The 22,838-nt window shown below is 43.7% G+C and overlaps 1 protein-coding gene across 1 annotated transcript; it reads left to right on the top strand.

The window, feature by feature from the left end:
• Positions 1 to 5,087: 5,087 nt before the first annotated feature.
• LOC310847955 (trace amine-associated receptor 9-like) lies at positions 5,088 to 9,379 on the top strand. The gene has a single exon (XM_083746313.1). The coding sequence runs from the start codon at positions 6,863 to 6,865 to the stop codon at positions 7,943 to 7,945; it is 1,083 nt and encodes a 360-aa protein (XP_083602439.1). The 5' UTR covers positions 5,088 to 6,862; the 3' UTR covers positions 7,946 to 9,379.
• Positions 9,380 to 22,838: the final 13,459 nt, after the last annotated feature.

The raw sequence follows: 22,838 nt of genomic DNA, 5'->3' as shown, positions 1-22,838 counted from the left end.
GAAGCGTTCAGCCACTTTTCTGTCATGGTGGGGGGCATAGTTGACATTCCACTGATTTCTATAGGCCCTCAGCTGATGGATCTTCAGTATAGGATTGCACTATTAATTATTTAATTATGGACAGGTGCATATGCTTTCTTTAAATCAAATTTCCAGCACAAGGTATAAATGCAAGAGAGAACCATCTACAGAGCAGCCCTTGTTGCAGTTAATAACAAAAGACCCATCTATCTTAGGGTTGCTGTAGTTCAAAAAAGTTGTTGGTTTTTTTTTAGGCCGGGAGACCCCTAAATTGTTGAGCTTTTTTCCTCAGTTTACTTGCTGAAGATACAGGATAAACCACAGCCTTCTGAAAATTTCCTAAGCTACCCATATCATGTGCATCTCTTATAGCACATAAATTCTGTGTAATAACTTAGGGCATCTTAGGGCATGTGGTAATGTTATGCTTCATTAATCCTGGAAAGGCTATGATTCTTTGGAACAAAACCCCACCAGGTCTCTCCATTGCATCATTTTGTTTGATTTCAGATACAGTGGTACCTCAGATTACAAACACTTTGGGTTACAAACACTTCAGGTTACCAACTCCGCTAACCTGGAAGTAGTACCTCGGGTTGAGAACTTTGCCCCAGGATGAGAACGGAAATTGTGTGCTGGCAGCAGTGGGAGGCCCCATTAGCAAAAGCGCACCTCAGGCTAAGAATGGTTTGAGGTTAAGAATGGACCTCCGGAACGAATTAAGTTCGTAACCTGAGGTACCACTGTACTGTATTTCCAACAGCATGGCATGAATTCTGGGAGAAGTCCTCAGCGTTGTAGGTGTGGTTTTCAGTTCCACATGTCTTCCAATCTTTTCTTCCTCCCATTTGTGCTACAATGCTACCAGTTTCTCCTTAAAACATCAAACACCATTAAAAGCTTTTTTTGTGGCTGTGTATTTGGATTCATTAGGACTCTGGAGTGTGAGTGGGTGGGTGTGGGTTTGAACAGCAGGTTGCGCAAGCTGGTGCTTAGCTCCCACAGTTAAAAGCCATTGTGTTTGAAATAAGCAGAGGGAGGTAATTGTAATAATAAACTAGGCACTTTTAAAAAGTACTATGGATACGAGCCCTTTGACTACTGACTAAATCTCACTTTCATTAGAATGTATGTTTAGGAAGATGGTTTAATGCAGGACTGCTGCAAGTATAATCCTGTACTAACTTCTGTGCTAACCAGCTTCTTTCCTAAACGCACACACTACCTTTCAGGATAGTTTACATTAAGATTTCCCTTCCATCTTTTCCTCAAAACACACTGAATTCTGGGAAGCTATCCCATGCCCACTAGCTGATATTTTTTCCATTGGGGCCATGGCAAGGACATGTCCAACCATTAATTTATGTCTAGATAGCCAGACGAACTTGCCTTTTCTAGTCTACCCATTCCACCTGTCTTGTAGAGAAGCTCTCCTGGGCACACACTTGTTTCAAAAACAATAGCCAAACATTTCCTGTTTCAAATATAGAACTAAAGGAGAACATAGCTAGAATTATTTGAATAGTCTTTGTGTGAGAGATTTTGAAACCTAAGTAAGGCTGAAAACACCATCATAAAGCAACACATGACAGCAGTTGGAAGAACAATCCAAAATCTTCATTTGCCAATTTTTTTTTATTTTTATTTTAGAAGAAGAGGAAGGAAGGAAGGAAGGAAGGAAGGAAGGAAGGAAGGAAGGAAGGAAGGAAGGTGGAGAAAGCAAAACAACAGGAAAGATATATAGGAAGTACGGTACTTGGACGTCTGGACATTTACATCTTATGTTGATCAGAAATAGGCCTAGGGGTTGTAACCAGTTACGTTTTGCTCAGATTATATACCCACTGAAATTAAGGGACCTAAGTTAGTCATATTCATTAATTTCCTTGGGTCTACTCTGAGTAGGACTAGCAGCCTTTGTGACATAAGGAGCTGTGCCCAGAGATTAGCATTTCCACCTCCCAAGAAGTACCTCAAAGGAGTCACTTTTGACTCACAAGCGCTTTCCTTGTTTTCTCGGAGGTTGGATTTTCCTCCCCCCATGCCCTTCACTACTATATCCATTTCATTCCATCATGGCTGCTCTAGGATTCCGATGTTACTTTAGGCCTGGCAGGGCTGGATCAACAATCTTGGGAGAATTTATTTTTTATATATATACCAGCCTTGATAATGGTCTGTTACAGGGAGAAACCACCACCCAAAATTATGTCTGTACATCTTTTAAGACAGCAGCTGAACTATTTTAAGGCATGTCCATGTAAACAGCCCATATATTTGACTTCCAGTAAAACAAGAGTGAAATACTTGTTCTTCAGGTGACTTTTTCTCAGTTTGTATGGTATTGTGGAAGTGGGAAGCTATGGTTACATAAAGGCAAAGGACAGTCTAAGGACATGACGTGTCACTCACATAGCAATTAGTTTTTTAAATGGCTGGTATAGGATCCCCCAAAACCATGGCATGGGAAGGGAAGCTTTCACACTTTGCCCCTTCAACAGTGAAGGTAAGAAATGGCTCTTCCCACCAGCTGTGCCTATTTGCACCCCTGTGCCCCCCCCCCCACAGGTTGCTATTTTATTGCCAGTGTACTCTGCAACATGGCCTTCCCACAATAATAGTAGTGGAGGACTTATTCTGCTTTAGTCTGGTGTCCAGTGCTTCTCCATTGCTATCACAATACTGCTATCTAGAGAGGCTACAGTGCAATGAAACTGGTTCAAAAACAAACCAGAACATTTGAGGCATAAATAGTTGTAGGACTTAAGCAGGATATGCACTGATTGGAAATGAAAGAGTGTGACTGCCCTAACACTTTTTGCAGGTGCTAACAATATGGAAAACGGGTCATGTACAGCTGCAGCATGAGCAAAAGCCATCATGAACGCACAGTGAATAGGATGACCGGCCAAAGCCAGACCACTAGATCCCTGATTCAAGACCAACTACACTTCTCTCAGGCTCCAGTGAGGGTTGATAGCAGTGCTGGGAATGCAGAGTGGATAAATCTCAGGCTTTTTCATCCTTAGGGTGCCCCCAAGGATAGAGTGAAAAAATTAGGCAGAATGAAATGATGCCAAGTACTGTGACATTATTATTTCATGCTTGTCAGTTACTCTGAAGTTCATGCTGTTCTCTGTCCAAATGGATGGCTTGCACTTCCTGTTTCTGAAGGATTTGGAGAGGACTCACAAACACTTGATAGATGATCACTTAACCAAGTTCTGTTGGAAATCTAAAGTGAGCAACTTATCTTTTACTGTGAGAGATTATTTACGTCTGGACGGCCAATATTATAAGAGAAGGATTTGTGAAGGATCTGCAGATCATTAACACATTTTAACCATCAGGAGATGAATAGACTTCTCTGAGAGACATAATGAGGACAAGGACTAATCTTTTACTGAAACAGCTTCTGTTGGTTGAGAAATGTGAAAAACAGTGAGAACTTTTAGTTTTAATATGAAGTGTCTGTTATCATTCTGGGAATTTCTGGCTTGTTTAAACTATTTGACATCATACCAGACCCTGCCTAACTTTGCAAATTGCAAATACGCAAGCAGTTTTCTTGCTACCTCACTAGGAGCAAAACTAGCATCTGGGGGAAAAGTTAAATATACCCCTCCCACCCATCACTCTTGCCCTGAAAATGCCCACCCACCCAAAACACCTCCACTTTTCATGTCAGAGGTAAAAACGTGCTTGTAGACCAGAAGCACCAGCAAGTGAAAGCAACAACTATTCAATATATGGAAGGAAATTCAAACCCAAAGGATGGGAGGACTGTGTTGCACAATAGAAAGCAATGATTTAGCCCTGTATCTGCTTCCTTGCTGTAAACATCTAGGGATATTTTCATTTCATGTTTTACTGGTAGATGGGGGGATGTAATGTATGTGTTATCAGCTAAATATCTGGCAGGTGGCTCCTTTGTGAGAAGCAGCTATGACACAGGAGGCTGGCTCCTGGAGAGCTGACTCAGAGAACACTGGAAACTGACTTACACTGGCTCACTAGCTCAGGATTACCTGCGGTGATTATCCAGCAGCTTCCCAGTGTTTCAGGCAGAGGGTTCTCCCATTCCTACCAGGAGACGCTGGCAATTCAACCTGGGACATTCTGTATGTCAAGCAGCTGCTCTACCACTGAGTTATGATCCTTTGCCTAAAGATGTGGCCTGGCAGGAGAGGTTGGATTCTATTCAATGCAGGCACCCAGGCCACATTGGAGATAAAGTCCAGTTAACCACCAACTCACCTTGCAGTGAATTTCTACATGAGAACAGACAAAGACAACACTTGCAGGACATCCCTTCAAAGAGAGGACTCCTTCCAAGAGAAGGCTGGACACAGGGATGCCACCACATCATCAATTTTTCTTAGAAATCTGAGGATGGGACAAACAGGTACTCACTAGAAGTGCACCTTGGCTCATCTGCCATGGATGCTTCAGCTGAGATTCCTGCATCACAGGAGGTTGAACTTGATGACCCTCGGGTCTCTTCCAACTCTAGGATTCTACGATTCTGTCCCTCTATTCCGCCCCACCCCCCTGACGTGACCACTGTGTATGGAGAAGCGTCTCTTAAGTTCTCAACTGAAGGGCAATTTGAGAAGGGAGGGAGAGACATAGCAATGTTTAAGACAAAAGGGGTTTAACATTAGCAATAAATCTCGAGAGTGTATGGAACTGGGCCTGTATTAAAAAGTGGTGCAGGGAAAACGCCCATTCAGTGTGGTGTAGTGGTTAAGAGCGGTAGTCTTGTAATCTGGGGAACGGGGTTCGCGTCTCCGCTCCTCCACATGCAGCTGCTGGGTGACCTTGGGCCAGTCACACTTCTTTGAAGTCTCTCAGCCCCACTCACCTCACAGAGTGTTTGTTGTGGGGGAGGAAGGGAAAGGAGAATGTTAGCCCCCTTGAGACTCCTTAAAGGGAGTGAAAGGCGGGGTATCAAATCCAAACTCTTCTTCTTCTTCTTCTTCATTCGACTGGTCTTCGAGAGGTTTCTTTTGTCCAACGAATTGTTACGGGGAAATAAAATAATAATAATAATAATAAAAGGAAACCGGTGATTGATCGTAGGATGAGAGCGACAACCCTCCACAACGCCCCTGTGGTCTCCGGGGACGCAGCGCTGCATAACGCAACATTGCGTTCCGCCAGCCAACGTGGATCACGCCCTTAGGAGCACCCGCACGCACGCGCTCCCAGAAGAAACTGACCCTGATGTCTGGAGCAACACCCATTCCCCTCTGCCCAAACTGGAGCCGGCGAGTGCGGGGGAAATCTGAGCAACGCCCCCAGCACTGCAAATAATCTCGCCCAGAATCTCGGCAGCCTTGTTTCGCGCGTCTCCAGTCTGCAGTGCCCCTCGCCTTTTGCTCGCTTAGGTGAGAGAAGCAGGGAGCGCCCGATGGGGCAAGAGCCGTCCGTAACCCAGTCCCCGGAGGCTGGAGGCGTCGCCAAAAGCAGCTACGCAAGAAGACTTGGAAACTCAGGCGCGTGGGTTAGTTTTGGCTGAGCAGCCGAAGGACTGGAGAGCAGAGAGTTGTGGACATATTCAATCTGGAGGCGCGTGGCGAATGTTTCCAGCAGCATCCCCTTTTTGGAAGCTCCAGGAACCTGTTGCATGGAGTTTCGGGTAACCACATTTTCGGGTTGCAGAAGAGAGGCTGTTTGTCGCGGGAAGCGTCTCGCCGGTCTCTAGAGCAACCTCGGGAACTTCGCTTCTTCGCCGCAGGAGTTGGGGCAGGGACTCTGGCCAAGGGTGCCTTGAACTTTGAGGCGGCCGTCGGGCTAGCGATGCGGGGAGAAGCAGAGGATGAAAACAGCCCGGAGCTGCGCGCAGCGCCGCAAAGCTTGAGAGAGCGAACAGAGAGCCTTACAGGCTGATGGGTCTCCCAGTTTGTGCTGGTTTTTTCGAGCGCACGTTCCTTCCAGAAGAGCGGAGCCACTTCGGAGCGCATCTGAATGGCAACTCCAGGAAAGGGCCCGAGGATTGCTTTGTTCCTTTGCTTTGTTTTGAGGAGGAGACTGTGCAGATAATCCGCGTAAAGACTTCTCACCGATGCGAGAAATTGCCAGCATGTGAATCTATGGCGGAACGTTAAGACTCGCCCTTTCCTTGCTTTTACTACGCTGGAGGCTGCTGTAACACTAGTAGGTCTAGGCACGGAAAGTTCTCTTCAAGAGAGGGAGAAGGGGGCGATAGTCTGTCGGATAGCTGTAACCTACTTCTCATAGTATTATCCCAGGGCAAAAACCACCTGAATACTTCAAGGGCTCTCATATAAGATTGGTGACGGGTCTGTTGTTATATTTGTGTGCGGGCGCGTGCAAGGTGTGCCTGAGAGATGCTTCTGCAAAAATCTGAGGGTTTGTGTGACATTGCAGTATCAACGGGTGTGTTTTGAACAAAGTGATGCAAGATCACAGTATTTGCAGATGATCTTTGACTAATTCTTTGCTTGTGTGAACTATGCACTACTATAGTTAGACTCCTGTGTGTGTGTTAGAGAGGGAGGGAGGGAGAGAAGGAACTTGTTACAGTAGATTGCGTGGGAGCCTGACTGGCACCTCAAGCTTGTTCCTGTGTGGATCTGCACTTCACATCTTTGTGGGCACAGCAGTCTATTCTACATTTGTGAATAGGCTGCAGTTTGACCCGGACTTCCACTCAAATTCTTTGTGCTGCTATTTCTTGCAAACTCCGCTTCTGGAAATTCATTATGGAGAAAGCACCCTGCGAAGCACCTCCCATGGAATTTCAGAGGTGAAGAAACCTTAGCCTGTAACTTTTGTAGCTCCCTGCTTGTCTTAGGAAGGAAATACAACTTGGTCAATGTTGGGAAACAGCAGTGGCAGGAGCCCCAATTGCACAGACTGGAGCCAGGCCTCTGCTGGGGACATCTGCAAGCTGTTCCTCATGGTCCTCCTGGTGGTGGTCATCAGCCTCGGCAATCTGGTGAGCCTCCTGGTTTTCTTCCGTGTCAGGCAATTCAGAACCTCTCAAGGCTACCTGAAGGCCTCCTTGGCCCTAGCTGACCTGGCAGTGGGGCTCATCGTTGTGCCTTACTCTGTTTACAGGGAGGTGAACAGGTTGACCTGGGGGATGGAACCAGAGATGGATAAATATGAGAAGCCTGCCTGCTTCATCACTGGGCCCATCTTTGCAGGCTGCACCTTTGTCTCGATCAGCACCATCTTTCTGCTCTCAGTTGAGAGGAGTGTAGCTGTGCTGAAGCCTCTGCACAGGAAAGCAGTGATCACCAAGCGCAGGACTATTTGGCTCATTGTGGCCTCTTGGGCCATGAGCTGCTGTTTGGCAGTGGTGCCCTTGCTCTCCAGCCCTGATATCACCTTCCAGTACAATGCCTGCAGCAAGATGTGCAACTATGCCTTTCCAACAGACAAGCCACCTGAATCCCATTGGAATATCATGCTTCTGTACCCGGTCTTTGATTTCTCAGTTTTGAGTGGGACCTTTGCGATCAATGCCGTCACCTTTGCAGCCGTCCACCAATACTGCAAGAAACGGAAGCAACTGGGAGAAGAGGCACAGGGCGGTAGCAACCAGGTCTCCTTCTCAGACATTACCGCTGCCAAGACCATTGGCATTCTGACTTTTGCTTTCTCCGTTTCCTTCCTCCCCATTGCGGTATTTGTTGTGGGGTCAGTAATGGGCTACCAGTGGTGCAAGTTCTCCTTTTACGCCTTCTGGATCCTCACTTCCAACAGCTGTTGGAACGTGGCCATCTACAGTGTTTGGGATCCCAAGTTCCGTCAGGGGGTTCGGGAGCTGTTCAACAAGCCGGTGCTGATATCGACCTCTCAGGATGCCGCCTGCTCACAGGAGGAGCACAGCTCTGCCCCTGCCTGTGTTGCAGTCCTCAAGAAGATGTTCCGCCCAGAGAGCAACCGATAACACAGTTGGTGTCTGCCATTTTGTTTAGGGTGGCTGTTGTGTTGGGATGTGCAGTCCTTATCCTATTCCACTGCAGGCTCCTTTGTGGACAGGGCTGGCCAGAGATAGTTTGCTGCCTGAGGTAAAGGACGAGATGGCCCCCTTATTTCCATGTATGGAATTGACAATTGGACATTGGCTCGTTTAAGGAGTGTAGGACGGATCACACAGCCTACACATCTCTGCCTCCAACGTGTCACTGTCACCCCCTGTCCCACAGAATCTGCTGCCTGAAGTGGCCACCTCACTCCCCCTAATGATGGAGCTGGTCCTGTTATCTTTTAGAAATGTGCACTTCTCTTGAAGCGCCAGATGTAACCTCCTGGATTTCATAGAATAAATACAGCATGGATTTATGGGCATGAATTATAATGCAGAGTGCAGAAGCATGCTGCTCTCTCAAAAATTGTTCTAAGTAGGTTCCAGTTTACATAAATAAGCAGAGGAAAAGGTATAGAACAGAGCCTTTTAAAAAAACCTCAGAACACAGAAATCTCTACCGAGCAGAATATTTCTTCTCTGTACAAACTTGGAAAAGGGCCCTTTGTAGATCCAAGCCCAAGGAAAACAACAACACAATTACCAAAAATGGCCCTTGGGTGCAGTTATTGCTTGTTGTATTATCACAAATATGGTTATGGTATTTCAGCATGCAACATATAAAATTCACTCAAACTCTAAATGTGCACATTCTAGAAAAACCAGGGACACTGTACTCTTAAATATGGAGCAGTGCTGGCACAGACTTTAGATAACATCCTTTATTCTGGGTTAATTAAATCAAAACAACTATCTTTATGGTTTTGTACTCAGAATTACTATTGAAAATTAACATGGTCATATTTAATTAGGCATTGAAAGAATGGGAAGCTGGCACTTCTTGATAAAGCCAAGTTACCAGACCACCAACTTGGAAGGTTTTGCAAGCAATGTGCCACTTGTATTCAGCAGTATAGAAGAATAAGGTTTCAATTACCCTGATCATATGTTGAAGTATTTATTAAAGTGGATTGGGGGCAGCTTATCTGTTTTATATGGTTCCTGTTACAAAAAAAACAACATGTTGATGTTGAAAAGATGGGAAGTTGTAATACGTGACAGTGATGTAATATTAAGGAGACAATTAAGTGATAGATAGAACAACTGTTTTGTTGATAGACCTTTCATCCCGCATTCACAAGGCTTGGTGGATGTTTACAAAGGCTCTCACTCTGTGTAATCCTCTGTTATGACTTCTTTTCCTATTTGGCTGCTTTAAAAGAACTGCAGTATTTGTTGTATGAGGCTATCTTGATAACATACACCATTCTGAATGTACTCATTAATGATGAATTTCCCTTGGTTAAATAGAATGCTACAAAAAGAATAAATATTGTTTGCACAATCATTTTAAAAGCATTGCCTCAATGAAAAGATGCACAGAGTTCATTTACGGCAGGGATGGAGAACCTGTAGTCACCCAGATGTTGTTGGGCTCAACTCCTATTAGCCCCAGCCAGCATGCCCAATGGTCAAGGAGGGCCACAGGTTCCCAGTCCAGTCTCTGATTTTCAGCAGCACTTGAATAGTCAGCCCTGAAAAGGATAGCTTCAGGAAAAGCAGCTTTGTTCCAGCTAAGTTGAAAACACACTGGGCAAAAGCAATATCTTGTTATCTGGATTCTGTAAGTTTTGAAGTAGCATTGGTTTGTGCTGGTTATTGATTTAGGTGTCATTCTTTCTCAATATGTACCGGTATATTCTCAATATGTACCGGAATATTATTAATAATATTAATAATAATAATTCCAAAATCATAGATTTCCAGTGATCTGACAAGCAACAGAAATGGATCCTGCAACTATTACCTTAAACTTTCCTTAAACTTGGTTTGCAGCGGTCCAGAAATAGAATTAGATGCATACAGATGTACCAAAAACAAGTGTCACTATGCATGTTTCTCTGCAAGGTTCAGTTCAATTTCCTCTCGTACAGTGGTACCTCCGGTTACAAACTTAATTCATTCCGGAGGTCTGTTCTTAAGCCGAAACCATTCTTAACATGAGGTGCGCTTTCGCTAATGGGGCCTCCCGCTGCTGCCGTGCCACCGCCGTGCGACTTCCACTCACATCCCGGGGCAAAGTTCACAACTAGGGGCATCTACTTCCGAGTTAGCGGAGCTTGTTACCTGAAGCATTCGTAAGGAGGACAGTATGTAATCCGAGGTTCCACTGTATCTGGAAAGCAACTAACAAGAATTAGAATACTGGTTCACTTACTTGTCTTTTGCCTCCTACATACTTCAAGATTTTTTTTAGCACAGCTTGTATGGGGAGGAGTGGTGGCTTTGTGATATCACTGGTTCTAGCCAATCAGGACTGTGCAGAGATGGCTTTTGTTGCAAACTTGCAGAACTGGTTGCTGTCCCATATAATTTTCTCATTTAAATCAGAGCTACCATTTCTGCAGAAAATGGTAAGTTTTTGTTTTTAATAAACAAGCAAACCTGGAAATAGTAAACCTGTATTGAATGGGGTGGGGTGGAGAAATAGGATGCCATTGTTGTTGCTGCTGCTGCTGCTGCTAATTCATTACCTTCTCATTAACTTTGCTGCAAAAAGCTTGCGTGAATGAGCTGTGCTGAGCCCACAATAAATTGCCCCGTGTCAAGTGGTCAGATCGATACATTCAGCCTGCTATCCAGGTGCAACTACTGGTGAGCAGCTTCTAAAGACCTCAACTGCTCTATTTAAACTGGCCTGGAAGCCTCCCAAATAGGAAACTCTTTCAACTAGAAGACTGTCCTCTGTTAGTCCTTCAAATAGAGGCCTGTCCTCCTGTAAAGCAGGAGGCCAACCTAGTTTTCGGTCTGATGTATGCTGGAAGCCTTTTGAGTTTGTTAAATGAGCCTTGCAAATCTCTGGTTAGAAGTGACATTATTTTGGATGGTCTTCATCTAATGTAATGCAGATGAAATAGCGACATGATGCCATTTTTATTTATGCATCTTTCCATGTTGTTCCATTTTGGATTCATAGGCGTATTCTGCATAATACCCTGCAGTGTATTGTGGTTTGGCAAGTAGCCAGACGAGATTACCTCCATTCCCTTCTAATTCTACGAATCCATGGAAAAAGAGAGGGGAATCTACACAGATCTAGAAAGAGCTTTTTATTCATTTGTTGAAAACATCATCATCATCATCATATCCCACACATCTGGCTGGGTTTCCCACTCTGGGTGGCTTATAGCATATATAAAAGTACAACAAAACACCAAACATTAAAAAACCAGAATATCCTATACAGGCAACAAACCAACCAATAATTCAATAGAAACCAATAAGAACAATAATAACAGTTTACAGTTATACCCAATTTAAAATAACTGCCAACCCCAACTAAACATTTAACCAACCCCAACCCGACAAAAACAAGAGGAACCAAAGTTAGAACTGTTTAAAACATTGTAAAACATTTTAGCCAGTTGCCCCACCCCAAGACTTGTTCCAGCAATTGGATTGCCTTACTGCATTTTGTTTCAGTATCTGCCAAAAAAATCTAGGAACAGAAAACAATTGAGGAGAGAGCATGCAAGCCACGAGTGACAGATTGCAGTGGGTGAAATAGAAGCTTTCAGCCTAACACAATAAATTGATTAGTTATAGGAGGTTCTTGCTTAACAATAAATACTTGAAGTATTCTTCTTGATTTGCTTGTACAAAGCTTATACGGTGGTTAGACTATGTCCGGCCTTCATTGAGCAATTGTTCTGATTTGTTTAGAGGGCAGTTTATACTATAATCAGCATTCTTCTCAATTTGCTTGTGGGATATTTACACGTCTTCCCATTAATCATTTGTTCGTTCCATACTTTCCAATGCATTTCCTTGTTGCTTTACCATCCACAAAAAAATAAAGGATTTGTTGTGCTAAGGTGACACTGCACTTTATCCACTTTGATCACACAAAGCTAAAGTTCCGGTATGCACTGAAATCCTTCCCACAAAATACTGGCAGTCTGGAAACAGCCTTGGTACCAATGGAGAAATAGAGAGAGCAAGACCTCACCTCCCCAGTCCAGATTCAGGGAGCAGAGCAGGTGGCAATACCTGGGCCAGGAGGACAGGATCACTCCTGCCTACAGTTATTTCTGCAGACAGCTGGCTCAATAGCTGTAGGAATCCACATCTGTGGGAAGGGTGCCTCAAAGGAGGAGTTGTGCTTTGCCAGGACATCTAGAGTTCCTTATATATCAAACTGATAAAACAAAGGTGTAGTAATTTGTACAGAACAGACATTATTTACTAAAATCTCAATAATACCCTTTAGACTAATAATAATATCAATACCAAAAACAAAAATGTGGCAAGCTTTTGGGTTCTCCATAATTCTCAGCTGGGCAAGTTGCTACACAAAGCAGAGGGTGGGTGGGACACAGAAAAATGGGGGGGGGAGGTACAAAAAATGGGCAGCTGTAGCCTTGAGGTTGGCTTGTAAGTCTCAGACTTGTATGCTGACTAAGTCTTTCCTAGGTGCTGCAGACTCTGGGATAAACAATTTTCTAGAGGAGCCATTGAAAACAACATGGAACATTGCCAAATTGCAATACGAAAACCAAACTCCACAAAAATGATGCTCCATGGGTCTAACTGAAAGATGCTGCATTCCCTTCTTTGGGCTTTTCTAAACACAAAGTTGCACGTGACACAATTCCTAACTATGGGGTTGTTAATTCCATGCAATGACGCCAATCTCAAGATAGAAGATAGTCCATGAGGCCAACTGGATTTTGGCTACTGGTGTAATTCCTGCTTGTGTCTTCTGGCTGTCTCTGCTTGGGGTTTACAAGTCTGGGTGATGTAGATAAACACACTGCAAGTTTCTTTCCACTCTGTGTATTTGAAGCATGGCTGAAAGCAAACTAAGCATATGCCAAACTTGTGTAAAATTAGAATAAAAGGGTGATATCCAACAAATAGATGTCCCCTTCTTCTTTTCCCCTGGGGCTCTCAAAGCACCTCCTGGAGGGTCCCCAAAACCTCTGTAGCATAAGCAGAAGTGAAAAATCCATTCTGCTCATTATGTCTGTTCTACTGGCAGATGGGCACCTCTGATTTTCACCCACTGTGTTTTATTTCTTTAAGTTTGCATCTGGCTTGTCTGAATTTCTAAGAGATCTCTAGGTGGTCAGCTCTAACTGGTGGAACGGAACGTTACCTGTTGGAAGAGTTTCAAAGGAAATCCAACACCTGAATTCTTCCTCACCTTTCAGCAGAAAAGGAACACCAGAGTCTGAAATATGAGAGTGTGTGCATATTTGGGCCTTTATTCAGGACATGCAAATATTTGATTTTGTCCATGGAAAAGTCTGATAGGTATGACTTTGAAAAGCTATTGTGCAAAGGTCATAACTGCCACAAACATTATGAGAATTAATTTGATTTCTATTTTACAGGCTAGTAATCTATTTTTTTAATATACTTTTATTTAAAACACTGCTAGAACATGAGGAATCTAATGAGCTGATGAGCTGGAATACGTCAGTGAAATGCATTGTGTTTAGATTGATATAATATGCAAACACTGCCTGAGGTGTTTTTTGGTTGTTGTGATGCTGGAGTTTTTTTGGAAGGAGCTATATTTTCATTTGGTGACATGTCAAAAAGAGGACATTGAATCAATATTCATAGTGCAAAAGCATTTTTTATGTGCTATGTACTTATACGGAAGGCAATTGGAAATGTTCTGCAATGCTGGCATTTTTCAGTTGCCAGAGGGATGTACTCTTGGAGAAAATGCCTGCTTTGTTTGTCAACAATCTCAATACTTGCAACACAGTTCACCAACCATTTTGGACCAATTCTGAGAGAGTTCTGTGGGTGCCAGTCACAAAATGGCTGCCATAGGGCCATAGTAACACAACATGAGAGTGAGATTCATTAAACACAAAGAGATTTACACCTGAAGGAGGCATGTATACCACTGTACTGTAAGGAGACAGTGAATTCTTATTGAATGTCTTTTAGCACATGTACTGCAGAATACATGCCTAAGCTTCTTTGCAAAGTTTTCCCATTTGCCTTTTGGGGGCAAGGGGGGATTATTTAACACCCACCCACATCTATAGTGTAGTAGTGTTGGGCCGGCCCTGACAGGCATTCAGTTAGAATTTGCCTTATAAATGAAATTCACAGTGGTACCTCAGGTTAAGTACTTAATTCGTTCTGGAGGTCCGTACTTAACCTGAAACTGTTCTTAACCTGAAGCACCACTTTAGCTAATGGGGCTTCCTGCTGCTGCTGCGCCACCGGAGCATGATTTCTGTTCTCATCCTGAAGCAAAGTTCTTAACCCGAGGTACTATTTCTGGGTTAGCAGAGTCTGTAACCTGAAGCGTATGTAACTCGAGGTACCACTGTATTAATGGAGTGTATAGTTACTATTGTATTTCAGTGGCGTATGAAGAGAGCAAGAGGAGGCGGGCCCTGCACAAACTTGAGAACAAACAAAAAAGGAAACAATAGACCACACTGAAAGACGGTAAATAGAAGTTCAAAGCACTGTGTGAAAAAGTGGCCTTGGGAGTTGGGTGATAAGAAATAATAGTAAAGAACCAAAACCAGTAATTCAGTCAGGAGTCCAATAGAGGAACTCTCCACTCTCTTTTCTGCTTCATTATTTTCACTCTTCAACCAAAAGCAGTGGCTCACAAAGAACAGGGTTTCAGTGAATATAATATGAAATTAACCCACAGAAATATGTTCTCACTTGTGTGGGAAGAGGAAGAAATGGAGAGGGAGGAGGTATATTGGCTGTTCCAAAATAGGCCATGACATAATGTTAACCTTTAAAAATGCTTTGCAAAGTTCTAATAGCACACAGCTCAACCAACCCCCTCATTTGTTATGGACTTACGTTAGCAGGTCTGCCTTACTGATTCAGGGGTGTGCAATTATTTCAACATGGAGGAGCAGTTTGGATATTTTTGCCACCACATCCAACTAATTTTGCTACCATGAGGCAACCCCCCCTGCCCAGGACATCTTGCAACGCTTCCTGGATCCAAAATATGCTCCTCTGAACATGTACAGAGTGCCTTCCACCACCCTTCGTGTTGCAACATTAAAGGTAAAAGGTAAGGTAAAGGTACCCCTGCCCGTATGGGCCAGTCATGTCCGACTCTAGGGTTGTGCGCCCATCACACTTAAGAGGCCGGGGGCCAGCGCTGTCCGCAGACACTTCCGGGTCACGTGGCCAGCGTGACGAAGCTGCTCTGGCGAGCCAGCACCAGCGCAGCACACGGAAACGCCGTTTACCTTCCCGCTATAAAGTGGTACCTATTTATCTACTTGCACTTAAGGGCGCTTTCGAACTGCTAAGTGGGCAGGAGCTGGGACCGAACGACGGGAGCTCACCCCGCCGCGGGGATTCGAACCGCCGACCATGCGATCGGCAAGCCCTAGGCGCTGAGGTTTTACCCACAGCGCCACCCGCGTCCCATGTTGCAACATTAGTACACTCCATTTTCCCTTTCCTCCCCATTACCTCGCTGGTACACTCACACATGCGTACATATACCCGCTTTCTTTCACAAGGGTCCCCTCCCTGCCGTCCTCCTCGGCAGGCAAATAAATACCCTTCTGTCCAGAAAATTCATGGTGGTCTTAACTTTTCTGCAAGTACTGTACACTAGTACTGCAGACTAACATTAATTTGATGCTTGATGAAAAAGTGTTTCATATTTTATTTTACTCACAAAAGTGAAAGAAAAGGTAAAATGCCAAGATGTTTGTATGTGGTTTGACTCATATATAAACACAATTTGATAGATAAAAACAGGTACAGATACATAAACAGGTGGCACATTTTTTTCCCCCACCGCTGCCCAAATGCTCTCCATCTAGATTTGGGTTTGAAACACCAAGGAGAAATGTGGGTGTGTGGAGGGTAAGTTGTAAGGAAGCACAATTTGTGTGGCGCTAGGGATGCGGGTGGTGCTGTGGGTTAAACCACAGAGCCTAGGACTTGTAGATCAGAAGGTCGGCGATTCAAATCCCTGCGACGGGGTGAGCTCCCGTTTCTCGGTCCCTGCTCCTGCCAACCTAGCAGTTCGAAAGCACATCAAAGTGCAAGTAGATAAATAGGTACTGCTCTGGCGGGAAGGTAAACGGTGTTTCCGTGCACTGCTCTGGTTCGGCAGAAGTGGCTTAGTCATGCTGGCCACATGACCCAGAAGCTGTATGCCGGCTCCCTCGGCCAATAAAGCGAGATGAGCGCCACAACCCCAGAGTCGTTTACGACTGGACCTAATGATCAGGGTTCCCTTCACTTTTACAAAATAATTGCAAATTGTTACTGGGCATACCTGTTAAGCCATCAGCCTTAGTTTCCAGGTTTCTGGCTTTGTGGGGCTTGAGCCAGAATGAGAAAGCCTTAACTTTGGCCTTAAAACAGCAGGGGTTTTTTAAAACAAACAAAACGAAAACAAAACAAAAGATTTTAAATAAGGCTTTACCTATTTCCAGATATAGGGCTTATAGGATAACTGAAATTTTCTAGAGGAACCTTTGGAAGCATGGATCCATATCAAAGTACAGTAAAGAAATAAAGATTTGGCTGAAGGTCGGGCACTGAACCAAGTTCCTGAAATACTGCCCCCCACCCCCTGATACAGAGCAGCTGTTCCCTTCGTGGCACAATGGGGTACTTTATTGCTTAAGCATAGATGCATTGAAAGAGTACCAAATTTGCGTGTTCTGTTTTTCCTATTTCCGAAACTTTTGAAGAGCTTCTGAAATATGAAAAGCAGCACACCCAAATGTGGACCTTAATCCAGGACATGTAAATATTTGGGTTTGCTTGCAGAGGGGACTGGTAGGCGTGACCATTAAAATAACGAAAACATGCTCTTTTTCCATAATGAATTCGTACTGTGTTTCGCAGGTTAAGTATGCTCTTCCAACCTTTCTTTTAAAACACTGTTGAAACTTAAATGGATATTATAAGCTATAATTGACTGATATTACCGATCATTATTAGCAAGACTGCTTTAATGTACAGCACTGAGTATTGGGAAAAAAGAAGAAGTAAAGAATGTACTTTGGATGTGTTTTGAAGACGCAGTGCGTAAGCAGCCTCAGAATGGAGCAAAATACATCATTCCGGGGTTTGTGAAATATGAGCCCCAACAAGGAAGTCTTAAATTAGTTTTGTGCAATGGTACCATCTAGTGTCCATAGGAAGCATTACTTCTTCAGTTAGACTCCAACTGTTACACTACAGTTCTAATTATATTAGGGCAGCCTTCTCCTCCTCCTCCTTGAAGTACAAAAATTTGAATATGTACCTGCAGAAGTGGCTGGTGCAGTGGGGTAGTGACACATGCCCACTCTCCTGATTGAGACATTGCTGCTGTTTACCAAGGTGGGGGCAGGGACGCGGGTGGCGCTGTGGTCTAAACCACTGAGCCTAGGGCTTGCTGATCAGAAGTTTGGCGGTTCGAATCCCCACGACAGGGTGAGCTTCCGTTACTCGGTCCCTGCTCCTGCCAACCTAGCAGTACGAAAGCATGCAGTGCAAGTAGATAAATAGGTACCGCTCCGGCGGGAAGGTAAACGGTGAAGGTAGTACGGCAGTGGCAAGATCACAGCTGCTCAGATGCAACGCCAGAGCCAACCCAGTGCTCCCACTGATGTGTGCAAATTCTACAGCTCTGATCAGATTACTTGCTACACGTTGCAGTAAAGAGGCTCCTCGAGGCTCTTTCCAAACTGCAAGGGATGGGGCTTGTCTGATGTCCCGAGAAAATGTATTCTACAGTTGTGAGACCACCATTGGAAATGTCCTCATCCAAGTGCTTGTCAGTCTAACTTTCCTTCTAGGAAGCCACCATAGCAGGGCTTCAAGGCAGATATTAAGGTATGGGCAAGATGGAACAGAAGACTGTGGTCCTTTAGGTAACCCAGATCCAAGCCGTTTAGGGTTTTAAAAGTCCTAACCAGCATTTTCAATGGGGCCCAGATATGCACTGGCAGTCATTACAGCTGGTACAATAAAGGTGTAATATACTCGGACTGCCTGGCTCCAACCAATAGTCAGGCGGCGGCATTTTGTAGCAATTTTAAAGACAGGTCCACATAGAGCACATTACAATAGCCTAGTCTGGATGCCACTAGTGAACTGATAACTAAGCCAAGGTCTGCTCTCTCTGGATAGGGATGCAGCCTGCATAGCACCTGGTTTGTTTGGCCATCCCAGACACAGACCAAGGTTTGAAGAGACAAGCCATGGTGTGGACATCTTGGCCATGAGTCCTGGAAGACCTGCTCCCTGCCTTACAGATCTTTTCCCACAAGGCCTGGGAGGGCAGAGCCCAGCTGCAAACGTTGAGGTTGCTGAAGAAGCCAGAGACTGCCTTGGCTGTCTCTTAGTGCAGAGCCAATTGTGGAACAGGACTTACTGCTGCTATACGATGATGAAGGCACCCACTGCCCATGATCAAGGAGGCCCATGAAGCTGGCTGTCTATGTAATGTTGCTGATATAAACGTTCTGTTTCCCGAAGTTAAAACTCTCAGGGTGCCTGTTATTTGCCCCAAAAACAAGATGATGACACACATTTGCACGTAACCTCAACTCTGACCTTCTTGTGTTGACAGGTGGTTGTACATTGGGCAATATATCTGCTCAAGTCTGACAGCTGGTATCTACATTGGTATTTGTGCTTGCTGCTGAGATCCCTTGTGGTGAATCTGAAAAGTTTTTGTTTTTGCACTTAAGAAGAAATTAGGAATATAGGAACACAGGAAGTTTCCTTATGCTGAAAAGACCATTGTTACATCTAGCTTTGTATCGTCTACACCAAGGTTTCCCAAACTTGGATCTCCAGCTGTAGGGCTGCCAGAGGTTGTAGTCCAAGCATGGGAGCAGGGCACAGATTCTCCATCCCTGGCATATTGGTAAGGAAGTTGAGTCTGGCTTCCTGTTCCACATTCTCACAGCAAAACAGCCACATGCTTCTCACCGCACATATGATGACATATGCTTCCTCTCTTGCTACATGAATACTATCCCCATGTATGAAAAATATCATGTGGTATGTATGAGGAAACCATCGTGTGAGCCAGGAGAATGAATGTGTGTGGCAAGAACATCTGGAAATATGCTGACCATGCAATCAGAGGTAATTGGTTCAATTGGTTTAAGACTCTTAAATAGTCTTAAACTTCCTGGAGGTGCATGGGCTTCTGTTGGATCTCTTTCATAATATATGATCATCCAGACAATGTTAAGCACAGACTTTGTAATAAAAACTGTATCTCCAGAACCTGGGACAAGTTCAACGTGTCACTATTAGTATATAAAGCCAGAAGAAGCTGGGAACAGTTTACCTGTGAGATTGGAAGTTTTAAACATGCAAGAACACAAGAAGCAGCTACTGGATCAGGCCAATCTAGTTTAGTATCCTGTTCTCACAGATGCCTGTCGGAAACCCACAAGCAGGACCCAAGCATAAGAGCATTCTCTTCTCCTGCAGTTTCCAGCAAGTGGCAAAATGAATTCACGGAGTGCTTAGTTCCATGTCAAATTTCTCCCTTGCATAGACTAAACAATGTGCAGATCCACGCTTATTACATCAAAAGAACACAGGCCATCAAGGCTACATTAAATTCCAAGGCACTGGGTGTTATTCAACCAAAATAAAGAATTTAAAGTTCTGTTGGTTTCAGTAGAAGTGATGCAGACATGTGCTTATGACTGCCAAGTTAACTTTGTGGCTGGGTTGTTTCTTTTGGTAATCTTCAGGGTAGTTTCACATCAGCTCACTGCACATGACTTTATGGGAGTGGTTTGTGTCTCTGCTGCAATGCTATTCAAATAGTCACTTGTGGTCAGCCCTCTTTATTTGCAAAGGTCAGAGCTGTGCTATGTTTGTACCTTGCTCATCTCCATTCCCAGAGTTCCTTGGTAAAATGAACAATGGCTGGATTCTTAAAGTCTAATACACCACCCAATTTTTAAAAGTAATGTACTAAATTAGAAATGTGCAATCCTATTCAGTGACATATTGGATAGTTTGAAAGCCATTGCCGAGAAAATAATGAATAATTAAAAGCAAATCCCCAAATTCCTTAAATATCCATTGTACAGGCAATCGTTGCAATTATTTGCAGTAACACATGGAAGTAAAATATTCATTAAAATGCTCTGTATTGTTGACATGAAGGAAGCAGCAATGACAAAACTGAACCAATCCTCTTAGCCCCCTGCAAAATAATTCAGTGTGTTGAAAAATGTCAGCACTAAGTTGCATTTATTGTTTCACAAAGCGGCACAACAAATAATTTTGCATCCGCAAGAAATATAACTTTTCATTTTCCTACTGCAGAGGCCAGAACCAAGCCCTGTTACTTTTCTCCTTGCATCAGCGTTCCTAAATCCTTCCACTTTTCATGTCTCCTCTGGCATGTTCCTGTGTCCCTCAGGCCCTATATATGGCTGAGTGTTTCTTAGTACCGTAAATTAACTATCTTGCTGTTATGTTGTACAATGAATGGATTAATTTAGCTAGTTATATACATTGGTACCTTGGTTCTCAAGTTTAATCGGTTCCGGAAGTCCGTTCCAAAACCAAAGCATTCCAAAACCAAGGCGCGCTTTCCCATAGAAAGTAATGCAAAACGGATTAATCTGTTCCAGAATGGATTAAGCCGTTTCAAAACAACCCCTAAAAAAAGCAATTTAACATGAATTTTACTATCTAACGAGACCATCATCCATAAAATGAAAGCAATAATCAATGTACTGTACTATAAAATAAATAAAAAAGTATTGTAGATGATAAAAATTTAAATTAATTTTTTTTCTTACGTGCACTGATGATAGTCATTGTTTGGATGGGGAGCTTTTATCCATTTCTGCAATCCACAATCAATCCATCAGTATCTGAACTGGGTTCCACACAGTCACAAAAACAAATTCACTAAAAAACCCTGAAAAACAAAAGCGCAAAACAATCTATTCCGGAAGTCCGTTTGACTTCCGAAATGTTCGAAAACCAAGGTGCCTCATAAACAGTAGCTGACAGCCGCATCAGACATTCGGCTTCCAAAAATCATTCGAAAACTGGAGCACTTACTTCTGGGTTTTCAGCGTTTGAGAACCAAGGTACCAGTGCACACTATTTCAATAAAGGCAATGTTTGAAGAATATTTGTGCTGCTGCACTTGGGCAGTGGCAGAGAAACCCTCTCTGGCACCCAGGGCGGGACAAACTGCCTGGTGATGCACGTGCGACGTCCGTACGGAGTGTGCATGTGCGGCACCCTGTACAGAGTACACATATGCGGCAGCCTGTATGGACAGCGAGAGAGAGCGGCACCCATACTGACTGTGCGCGCCCTCGGCTGCTCTACAGCTGCGGGGAGGCAGGGCCATCTTGTCACCCCCCCCAAGAGTGGCACCCGGGGCGACCCACCCCCTCCGCCCCCCACTTCATACGCCCCTGCACTTGGGTCCTGTCTGCAAGCTTCCCATAGGTTTACCATCATGGAAGCAGAATATTGGACTAGATGGGTCGTCTTGAGTTCTTATGTTCTTATTCATGAATAGAAGGGTCCAGCAGCTGACCACTACAGAAAACAATTGTGTGTGTGTGTGTATTTTGAAAATGTATTTCAAGTACAATCAGTACTAAAATTTATGCCTATCAGATACTTAAAAGTACATTCAGTAATTAAATCTATGGCGATCAGATTACTTTTGCTTTGGTCACAAAAGGATTAAATAATAGCTCTGTGTTACTGCTCCTGAGTGCAGCTGTATTTAAATACTATTTTCAATGAGACATAGAAGTAGAGACTAAAGGCAGAAAAATGGCACCCTTTTCTGCCTGAAGCAATAACTTCATGTTGATTCCTAGTAAGGCCAGACCTGACTGACACACCTTGAATTCAGGCAACTCCAATTAATTTTTTTGTTAATAAGATGCTAATGAATCTGCTTAATGGCACCAGTGATTCACTTTAAGCTTTCTAATCCAGATAATTTTTATTGGCTTTCATGTAAATACAAGAACAACAAATAAACACAGCAACTTGCCCAGTGATAGATTCTTATTAAGTTTCATATGCAGGACACAGTCACTTTAAGCTTTCAGCTCTACTGATCTACCTTTAACCTCTGTACATCTGTAGACTCCATCATGGTATCTTATGAAAGTAAAACTTTATTAAAGTAAAACTTTAATTGAAGAAAGGTGACAATTACTGAGCCCTTTTAGCACAGAAAAAAAGGAAGAGGGACATGATATAAATGTATAGAATTATGTAGAGAAAGTCAGTGGTGAGCAATTCTTGACAGATTTGGGACAGACAAAAGAAATTCATACAGCACAAAGTTAAGCTATAGAATTCACAGCTAATGGCCACCAACTTGGACAATAGAAGTTCGTTTTTACATCACTTGGGTGCTCCTTCAAAAACGGAGTAAATGGAAATAAAAGCTCAAACCTTTACCCATTTTCATGGGGGTAAGCATCATTGAATGAGTTCCAGGGTGGTTCAGTGGTTAGAGTGTTGGACTAGGACTTGGGAGAACAGGGTTCAAATCCCCGCTCAGCCATGAAACTCACTAGGAGACCTTGGACCAGTCTCTCAGCCTACCCTACCCCACAGGGTTGTTGTGAGGATAAAATGGGGAGGAAGAGAACTATGTATACCTCCTTGAGCTCCTTGGAGGAAAGGCAGGATAAAAAATGCAGTAAGTAAGTAAGTAAGTAAGTAAGGAAATAAATAAATATGAAATGAAATGAGAAGTAGATATGTATGGGATCTTTATGTGTGTGTGGTGGTGGAGTTATTATGTTTATTTGTTATT

The sequence above is a fragment of the Podarcis gaigeae genome, assembly GCF_964106915.1.
Source record: "Podarcis gaigeae genome assembly, chromosome: 6".
Classification (NCBI taxonomy): domain Eukaryota; kingdom Metazoa; phylum Chordata; class Lepidosauria; order Squamata; family Lacertidae; genus Podarcis; species Podarcis gaigeae.
The sequence above is the reverse complement of the archived record's forward strand: the minus strand, read 5'-3'. Positions and strand labels throughout refer to the sequence as shown.

Bases quoted from the DNA above. Each gene is read 5' to 3' on its own strand.
- LOC310847955 (XM_083746313.1), top strand. From the start codon at position 6,863: ATGTTGGGAAACAGCAGTGGCAGGAGCCCCAATTGCACAGACTGGAGC.